This window comes from Arachis stenosperma, chromosome 9 (assembly GCF_014773155.1).
Source record: "Arachis stenosperma cultivar V10309 chromosome 9, arast.V10309.gnm1.PFL2, whole genome shotgun sequence".
In the NCBI taxonomy this organism is placed as follows: domain Eukaryota; kingdom Viridiplantae; phylum Streptophyta; class Magnoliopsida; order Fabales; family Fabaceae; genus Arachis; species Arachis stenosperma.
The window spans coordinates 107,871,396-107,881,438 of NC_080385.1; the positions used below are offsets into that span (position 1 = coordinate 107,871,396).

A 10,043-nucleotide genomic window follows, 5' to 3' on the forward strand; every position below is an offset into this window, starting at 1 on the left:
GAAGTGTGGAGAGTGAAAATTTGAATGTGAGGAGTGAGGCTGCACTAAGGATCCCTTATATTGGGAGATCATGAGAGAATGGAAAGTGTGGATTGCAAGAATGGTTGCTTCATGGATGGTTGGGGTTATGCATGAAGGAAGGACAAGGATCTTCACTTAATGAGAGTGAATGGTTCCATCTTGAAGGGTCTTCTTTCTTCAATGTTGCATGGCAACGTTTCCCCATGCATTCCTTCTTGAGACAAGTGTGTAGTTCTCTTCATGAAGTGGCCGAACCTCCCCCATTTAATTGTCCAATCAATCCCCATCAATGCTCCTTTTCTTTTCCCTATAAAGATGAAATAAGAAAAGTAAAACATAATATTTAAAAATACAATTTAGCCTTTACGGCTATAACTAATAAAGAAAAGAAAAGATTAGATTTTTTATTTATGAATTTCAACTAACTAACTAACTATTGGTGGGTCCTTATGTGCATTTTGGTGGCACCATGGGGTGACACCAAACTTAGTTTGGAGCACTGTGATGAAAAGTTTTTGTTCAAAGCTCCCAAGACTAGCATGCATCTTGGTTTGCTTTGAACACCAAACTTGTTCCTCACTATATGCTGCACAAAAAGGTTTTCACCAAGTGTTTGTCAGGGTTGGGTTGGAATTCATAAATGTTGACTTATTCACTATCTTCTAAAAGCATATAAAACATGGGTTACCTCCCATGAAGCGCTTCGTTAGCGTCACTAGCTTGACGTTTCTCCCTGATGAGCGGATAATTTATACGCTTTTTGGCATTGTTTTTAGGAAGTTTTTAATAAGTTTAAGCTACTTTTAGGGATGTTTTCATTAGTTTTTATGTTAAATTCACATTTCTGGATTTTACTAGGAGTTTGTGTGTTTTTCTGTGATTTCAGGTAATTTCTGGCTGAAATTGAAGGACTTGAGCAAAACTCTGAAAAGGGCTGACAAAAGGACTGCTGATGTTGTTGGAATCTGACCTCCCTGCACTCAAAATAGATTTTCTGGAGCTACAGAACTCCAAATGGCGCGCTCTCAATGGCGTTAGAAAGTAGACATCCATAGCTTTCCAGCAATATATAATAGTCCATACTTTATTCGGAAATTGACGATGTAACTTGGCGTTGAACGCCAAGTACATGCTGCTGCCTGGAGTTAAACGCCAGAAACACGTCATGATCCGGAGTTGAACGCCCAAAACACGTTATAACTTGGAGTTCAACTCCAAGAAAAGCCTCAGCTCGTGGATAGACCAAGCTCAGCCCAAACATACACCAGGTGGGCCCCGGAAGTGGATTTATGCATCAATTACTTACTTCTGTAAACCCTAGTAGCTAGTTTATTATAAATAGAACTCTTTACTATCATATTATCATCTTGGTTTTGATCCCTGGATTGTATTTTGATCCAGTGACCACGTTTTGGGGGCTGGCCATTTGGCCATGCCTGAACCTCTCTCACTTATGTATTTTCAACGGTGGAGTTTCTACACACCATAGATTAAGGGTGTGGAGCTCTGCTGTACCTCAAGTTTCAATGCAATTACTATTATTTTCTATCCAAATCAATTTTATTCTTAATCCAAGATATACGTTGCACTTCAACTTGATGAATGTGATGATCCGTGACACACATCATCATTCTCACCTATGAACGCGCGTGACTGACAACCACTTCTGTTCTACTTTAGGCCGGGCGCATATCTCTTAGATTCCCCAACAGAATCTTCGTGGTATAAGCTAGAATTGATGGCAGCATTCTTGAGAATCCGAAAAGTCTAAACCTTGTCTATGGTATTCCGAGTAGGATTCTGGGATTGAATGACTGTGACGAGCTTCAAACTCCTGAAGGCTGGGCGTTAGACACAGACGCAAAAGAATCAAGGGATTCTATTCCAACCTGATTGAGAACCGACAGATGATTAGCCGTGCTGTGACAGAGCATTTGGGCCTTTTTCACTGAGAGGATGGGATGTAGCCATTGACAATGGTGATGCCCTACAAACAGCTTGCCATGGAAAGGAGTAAGAAGAATTGGATGAAAGCAGCAGGAAAGCAGAGATTTAAGAGGAGCACAGCATCTTCATACGCCTATCTGAAATTCCCACCATTGAATTACATAAGTATTTCTATCCTATTTTATTTATCTTTTAATTATCTAATCTCCCATAACCACATGGATAAGCCTGACTGAGATTTACAAGATGACCATAGCTTGCATCATACCAACAATCTCCGTGGGATCGACCCTTACTCACGTAAGGTATTACTTGGACGACCCAGTGCACTTGCTGGTTAGTTGTGCGAAGTTGTGAACCATGGCATTGACACCAAGTTTTTGGAGCCATTACCTGGGATTGTTGAAGTGAAAAGAATGAATCACAATTTCGTCCACCAAGTTTTTGGCGCCGTTGCCAGGGAAAAATCAATTTCGAACAACAATTCAAACAATTGTTTCCAACCCACAATGGTGCCAAGTTTTTAATCCGGCAACAACACCAAGTTTTTGGCGCCGTTGCCGGGGATTGTTCGAGTATGGACAACTGACGGTTCATCTTGTTGCTCAGATTAGGTAATTTTTATAAAAAAAAAAATTCAAAAATCTTTTCAAAATCTTCTCCCTATTTTCGAAAATTATTCAAAAAAAAATTTTTAATATGCATTCTAGAGTTTCATGAAGCATGTTGAAGCCTGGCTGGCTGTAAAGCCATGTCTAAATTCTTTTGGACTGAGGCTTCAAAACCATCTTCATAGAGGCAAGGTAATTTGATTATTAGCTGTATGCTAAAGCTTGGGTGGCCATTGGCCATGTCTAGTGTTTTGGACCGGGGCTTTCACAAAAGCTTGGCTGGCTATTAAGCCATGTCTAATTCCTGGACTGGAGCTTTAAACTAACATTGCGAAGATTCCTGGAATTCATATTAAAAATTTTGAATTTCTTATTTTATTTTTCCTATATATTTTACGAAAAAAATCAAATAAAATACAAAAAAAATTAGAAAATCATAAAAATCAAAAATATTTTGTGTTTCTTGTTTGAGTCTTGTGTCAAGTCATAAGTTTGGTGTCAATTGCATGTTCATCTTTTTCTTGCATAAAATTTTCGAAAAACTCATGCATTCATAGTGTTCATCATGATCTTCAAGTTGTTCTTGATGAACTTTCTTGTTTGATCTTCATATTTTCTTGTTTTGTGTTGTATGGTATTTTTCATATGCATTCTTGCATTCATAGAGTCTAAACATGAAAAATTTCTAAGTTTGGTGTCTTGCATGTTTTCTTTACATTGAAAATTTTTCAAAAATATGTTCTTGATGTTCATCATGATCTTCAAAGTGTTCTTGGTGTTCATCTTGACATTCATAGTGTTCTTGCATGCAACATGTGTTTTGATCCAAAATTTTCATGCATTGAGTATTTTTAGTGTTTTTCTCTCTCATCATAAAAAAAAATTCAAAAATCAAAAAAATATCTTATCTTTTTAAATCTTATCTTTTTAAAATCTTTTTCAAAAATCATATCTTTTCCATTTTTTCATCATTTTCGAAAATTTCAAAAATCTTTTTCAAAATATTTTCAAAATCTTTTTCAAAATATTTTCAAAATCTTTTTCTTATCTTTACATCATATTTTCGAAAATTGCATCAAAAATTAATGTTTTGATTCAAAAATTTCAAGTTTGTTACTTTCTTGTTAAGAAAGATTCAAATTTTAAATTCTAGAATCATATCTTGTGATTTCTTGTGAGTCAAGTCATTAATTGTGATTTTAAAATTCAAATCTTTTTCAAAACTAATTTCAATCTTATCTTTTCAAAAATCATATCTTTTTATCATATCTTTTATATCATATCTTTTTCAAAATTTTTATCTTTTTCAAAAATTTGATTTTAAAATATCTTTTCTAACTTCTTATCCTCTTATCTTTTCAAATTTGATTTTAATATCTTTTTCAACTAACTAATTAATTTTTTGTTTGTTTCTTATCTTTTTCAAAACCACCTAACTACTTTTCCCTCTCTAATTTTCGAAAATACCTCCATCTTTTTCAAAAATTCTTTTTAATTAATTAATTGTTTTAAATTTTAATTTTAATTATATCTTATCTTTAATTTTCAAAAATCACTAACCCATTTTTCAAAATTATTTTCGAATTTCTCTCCCCCTCATCTCTTTCTATTTGTTTTATTTATTTACTAACACTTCTCTTCACCTCTCTTCATCTCCGATCACTGCCTCTATCCTCACCATTGTGATTGGATTCTCCACTTTTATTCCTTTCTTCTTCTACTAACAATAAGGAACCTCTTTACTGTGACATAGAGGATTCCTCTTTCTTTTCTTGTTCTCTTCTTCCCTATATGAGCAGGAACAAGGAAAAAGGCTTGAAAAAAAAAAACTGGCAAAAAAAAAATAGAAAGAAAGAAAGAAAAAGCCATAGCCCAGTAGAAGAGCATTTGACTGCACATCAAGAAAGCATGAGAAATTCCCTCTTCAAGAAATCCCTGAGATACCTCAGGGGATACATGTTCATCCACATAATTATTGGAAGCAACTAAGGATAGGAACACCAAAATCACTAGGGATCATGCAACAGAAGCAAGGAAGAGACATAAAGAAGCTCAAAAAGCACCATTGGATCTTCAAAGAAGGCGCCACCCTCACTCAGGTGGACTCATTCCTTGTTCTTATTTTCTCTGCTTTTTCGGTTTTTATCCTTCATGTTTATCTATATTTTATGTCTCTACTTCATGATCATTAGTATGTAGTAACTATGCCTTAAAGATTATGAATAATTCCATGAATCCTTCACCTCTCTTAAAAAAAATGTTTTAATTCAAAAGAACAAGAAGTACATGAATTTTGAATTTATCCTAGAATTTAGTTTAATTATATTGATGTGGTGACAATACTTCTTGCTTTCTGAATGAATGCTTGAACAGTGCATATTTTTGATCTTGTTGTTTATGAATGTTAAAATTGTTGGCTCTTAAAAGAATGATGAACAAGGAGAAATGTTATTGACAATCTGAAAAATCATGAATTTGATTCTTGAAGCAAGAAAAAGCAGTGAATGGCAAAAAAATAAATAAATAAATAAATAAAATAATTGGCGAAAAAAAATATTTTGAAAAAAAAGAGAAAAAGCAAGCAGAAAAAGCCAATAGCGCTTAAAACCAAAAGGCAAGGGTAAAAAGGATCCAAAGCAAAAGAGTGTGCTTAAGAGCGCTGGACACCACTAACTGGGGACTCTAGCAAAGCTGAGTCACAATCTGAAAAGGTTCACCCAGTTATATGTCTGTGGCATTTATGTATCCGGTGGTAATACTGGAAAACAAAGTGCTTAGGGCCACGGCCAAGACTCAAAAAGTAGCTGTGTTCAAGAATCAACATACTTAACTAGGAGAATCAATAACACTATCTGAAATTCTAAGTTCCTAGAGAAGCCAATCATTCAAAACTTCAAAGGAAAAAGTGAGATGCCAAAACTGTTCAGAAGCAAAAAGCTACAAGTTCCGCTCATTTAATTAGAATTATATTCATTGATATTCTGAATTTATAGTATATTCTCTTCTTTTTATCCTATTTGATTTTCAGTTGCTTGGGGACAAGCAACAATTTAAGTTTGGTGTTGTGATGAGCGGATAATTTATACGCTTTTTGGCATTGTTTTTAGGAAGTTTTTAATAAGTTTAAGCTACTTTAAGGGATGTTTTCATTAGTTTTTATGTTAAATTCACATTTCTGGATTTTACTAGGAGTTTGTGTGTTTTTCTGTGATTTCAGGTAATTTCTGGCTGAAATTGAAGGACTTGAGCAAAACTCTGAAAAGGGCTGACAAAAGGACTGCTGATGCTGTTGGAATTTGACCTCCCTGCACTCAAAATGGATTTTCTGGAGCTACAAAACTCCAAATGGCGCGCTCTCAACGGCGTTGGAAAGTAGACATTCAGAGCTTTCCAGCAATATATATAGTCCATACTTTATTTGTAAATTGACGACGTAACTTGGCGTTGAACGCCAAGTACATGCTGCTGCCTGGAGTTAAACGCCAGAAACACGTCATGATCCGGAGTTGAACGCCCAAAACACGTTATAACTTGGAGTTCAACTCCAAGAAAAGCCTCAGCTCGTGGATAGACCAAGCTCAGCCCAAACATACACCAAGTGGGCCCCGGAAGTGGATTTATGCATCAATTACTTACTTCTGTAAACCCTAGTAGCTAGTTTATTATAAATAGAACTCTTTACTATCATATTATCATCTTGGTTTTGATCCCTGGATTGTATTTTGATCCAGTGACCACTTTTTGGGGGCTGGCCATTCGGCCATGCCTGAACCTCTCTCACTTATGTATTTTCAACGGTGGAGTTTCTACATACCATAGATTAAGGGTGTGGAGCTCTGCTGTACCTCAAGTTTCAATGCAATTACTATTATTTTCTATCCAAATCAATTTTATTCTTAATCCAAGATATACGTTGCACTTCAACTTGATGAATGTGATGATCCGTGACACTCATCATCATTCTCACCTATGAACGCGCGTGACTGACAACCACTTCTGTTCTACTTTAGGCCGGGCGCATATCTCTTAGATTCCCCAACAGAATCTTCGTGGTATAAGCTAGAATTGATGGCAGCATTCTTGAGAATCCGAAAAGTCTAAACCTTGTCTATGGTATTCCGAGTAGGATTCTGGGATTGAATGACTGTGACGAGCTTCAAACTCCTGAAGGCTGGGCGTTAGTGACAGACGCAAAAGAATCAAGGGATTCTATTCCAACCTGATTGAGAACCGACAGATGATTAGCCGTGCTGTGACAGAGCATTTGGGCCTTTTTCACTGAGAGGATGGGATGTAGCCATTGACAACGGTGATGCCCTACAAACAGCTTGCCATGGAAAAGAGTAAGAAGAATTGGATGAAAGCAGTAGGAAAGCAGAGATTCAAGAGGAGCACAGCATCTTCATACGCCTATCTAAAATTCCCACCATTGAATTACATAAGTATTTCTATCCTATTTTATTTATCTTTTAATTATCTAATCTCCCTTAACCACATGGATAAGCCTGACTGAGATTTACAAGATGACCATAGCTTGCTTCATACCAACAATCTCCGTGGGATCGACCCTTACTCACGTAAGGTATTACTTGGATTACCCAGTGCACTTGCTGGTTAGTTGTGCGAAGTTGTGAACCATGGCATTGACACGAAGTCCTCCCCTCTTGCTGTGGACTTGTATCCATTGGTTGTATCAATGATCTCTACATGTTCCAGGGAAAGAACTCTGTTGATTATGAAGACTTTAGGTAACTGAGATGGTACAGTGGGGAGATTAGGGGGAATATCTGGGAAGTAAGCTGAGATCACTCTATCCCCTGGAGAAAGGTCTTCCGTAGGGATCTTTTTGTTCCTCCACCTCCTTGGTACCTTCTTCCTTGTGTCTTTTGATATTGCCTTGCTCTTGATGACTTCTTCCTCTAAGGGGGTTTTGATGTTGTCTTCACATCCTTCTAGAGGTTTAGGTTCCTCCAACTTTTCCTTGAGCTGTGATGGTTGCTGTTTCCCTTGTTTATCAACCAAAGGGGTCTCCAGATAGGTTGGGTGTACTTCAGTGCTTGCTTCCTCCTTCAATATCTCATTATGATCTTTGCTTGGTTCCTTGTGCTCTTGGTCTGCTTCTTGTGAGAATTTGAAGATATTAAAGCTGAGTCGTTCATCATGGATCCTCAATATTAGCTCCCCTTGCTCCACATCTATGAGTGCTCTGGCTGTAGCTAGGAAGGGTCTCCCCAATATGATTGGGTGAGTGTGACTCTCTTCCATGTCCAGGATGACAAAGTCTGTTGGGAGAAAGTATTTCCCAACCTTTAGCAACACATTTTCCACCACTCCTATTGCTTGCTTTTGAGTCTTGTCAGCCAGTCTGATGACCACATCTGTGGGCATTATCTCATTGATTTCCAGCCTCTTTACCAAGGATAATGGCAGTAAGTTGATGCTTGCCCCCAAATCACAGAGTGCTCTATCAAACATTATTTCTCCTATGGCACAGGGGGTGTGAAAACTCCATGGGTCTTTTCTTTTTGCAGGCAACTCAGGTTGAATAAGGGCACTACATTCCTTGTTCAACACTATAGTTTGGCCTCCTTTGAGTGAGCTTTTCCTGGGAAGAAGTTCCTTCATATACTTGATGAATGCAGGCATTTGTTGGATGGCCTTGATGAATGGTATGTTCACATGCAGAGATGCAAACAAGTCTAGGAACCTTGAGTATATTCTCTTCCCCACAGCACCATTGAGCAGTTGGGGAAATGGTGCATAGAGCTTAAGCAACTCTTGTTGTGAGATTTCTGGTTCTTGGTGATCTCTATCCTCCTCCTCTGTTGAGTTGTCTTCAGGCTGTTGGGAGAGTTTGCTTTGCTTGTCTTCATCCTCTTGATCACTTGTAGTGATCATTTTGCAATCTTCCCATCTTACTTTCTTTGCTTCTCCTTTTGGGTTTTTCTCCGTATCACTTGGGAAGCCATCAGTAGGTTTGGGAATCTTCTCAGCTAAGCATCCCACTTGGAATTCCAGCTTCTTGATGGTTTCTCCCTGGTTCTTAATATTGGCTCGCACCTCCTCTTTGAACACCTTGTTTTCTTGAATCTCTTGGCATATTCCTTCAAGTAATGTTTCAATCTTAGAGAGCTTGTCATCAAATGATGGTGGATTGGGAGTAGATGTGTTGTTTTGGTTTTGATATGGGTATGGAGAAGTGTTGTTGTGGGGATGCTGATATGTCCTCTGTGTGAATTGTTGATGAGCTACATTGTTGTTGGAGTTGTAACGTCTCTGGTCTTGGCTTTGATCTTGCTGATTCCCCCACCCAAAGTTTTGGTGGTTCTTCCATCCAGAGTTGTAGGTTTTGGAGTATGGATCATGGTTCTGTCTAGGTGAATTCCCAATGCAGTTGGCTTGCTCAAGATTACCCTCTGCCTCTTCATCCATTTCTTCTTGGGTTGTTGGTGAAGTGGTGATGGCTGCCACTTGGTTCCTCTCCATCTTCTTGGTGAGGTCAGCTAGCTGCTTGGTGATCATCTTGTTTTAGGCTAACAGTGCATCCATGTGGTTCAGCTCCATTACTCCTCTAGTGTTACTTCTTTTAGAGGCATAGAAGTAGTCATTCTCAGCAACTGTTTCGATGACATCTATGGCTTCTTCAATGGTTTTCTTCTTGTTCAAAGAGCCTCCTGATGAATGATCTACAGCCTTCTTTGACTCACAGGAAAGACCTTCATAGAAGATGTGAAGTTGGACCTACTCATTGAACATCTCTGGTGGGCATCTCCTTGTTAGGTCTTTGAACCTTTCCCAAGCTTCATAAAGTGTCTCCCCATCTTGCTGTCTGAATGTCTGCACTTCACTTCTCAGCCTATTGATCCTTTGAGGGGGGTAAAACCTTGCCAAAAACTTATTCACCACCTCCTCCCAATTTGTCAGGCTTCTTTTGGGAAGGATTCAAGCCATTTGAATGCCTTGTCCCTGAGTGAAAAAGGGAACAAGAGCAGCCTATAGACATCCTGGTGGACTCCATTGGACTTCACTGTGTCAATAATCCTCAAGAAGGTGGTCAAGTGTTGATTCGGATCTTCTTGAGCACCTCCTCCAAATGAGCAATTATTCTGCACAAGAGTGATGAGCTGAGGTTTTAGCTCGAAATTGTTGGCATGTATGGTGGGCTTCTGAATGCTGCTCCCACAGTTTCCAGGATTAGGATTGATATAGGATCCTAAGACTTTTCTATCTTGCCCAGCACGGTTAGCATGGCCTTGATTATGAACCTCCTCTTCATGGTTATGAGCCTCTTCTTCACGTTGGTTTTCCATGTTGCCTTCCATGTTTAGTTCAAAGTGTTCCTCCTCCTTTTCAACACCGATTGCACGTTTTGCTCTTGCTTCCCTCCTTAATCTAAGGAAGGTCCTCTCTGGTTCAGAATCGAAGGAAGTTGAAGCCCCGCTTCTTCTCCCTGTTATACAACCA

At 38.3% G+C, this 10,043-nt stretch overlaps 1 protein-coding gene across 1 annotated transcript; it reads right to left on the bottom strand.

Annotated features, from left to right (window-relative positions):
- Positions 1-297: 297 nt before the first annotated feature.
- Positions 298-9,101, bottom strand: LOC130949800 (uncharacterized). The gene is made up of 2 exons (XM_057878428.1): positions 7,216-9,101; positions 298-328 (listed from the first exon to the last, which is right to left on the bottom strand). Exons 1-2 carry the CDS (start codon positions 9,099-9,101, stop codon positions 298-300), a joined length of 1,917 nt encoding a protein of 638 aa, XP_057734411.1.
- Between the last annotated feature and the right edge of the window lie 942 nt (positions 9,102-10,043).

Excerpts from the sequence above, each read along its gene's own strand:
- LOC130949800 (XM_057878428.1), bottom strand. The coding sequence starts at position 9,101 with ATGATCACCAAGCAGCTAGCTGACCTCACCAAGAAGATGGAGAGGAAC. Across the intron at positions 329-7,215 it reads GACTTCGTGTCAATGCCATG|GGAAAAGAAAAGGAGCATTG; the intron begins GTTCACAACTTC and ends TCATCTTTATAG.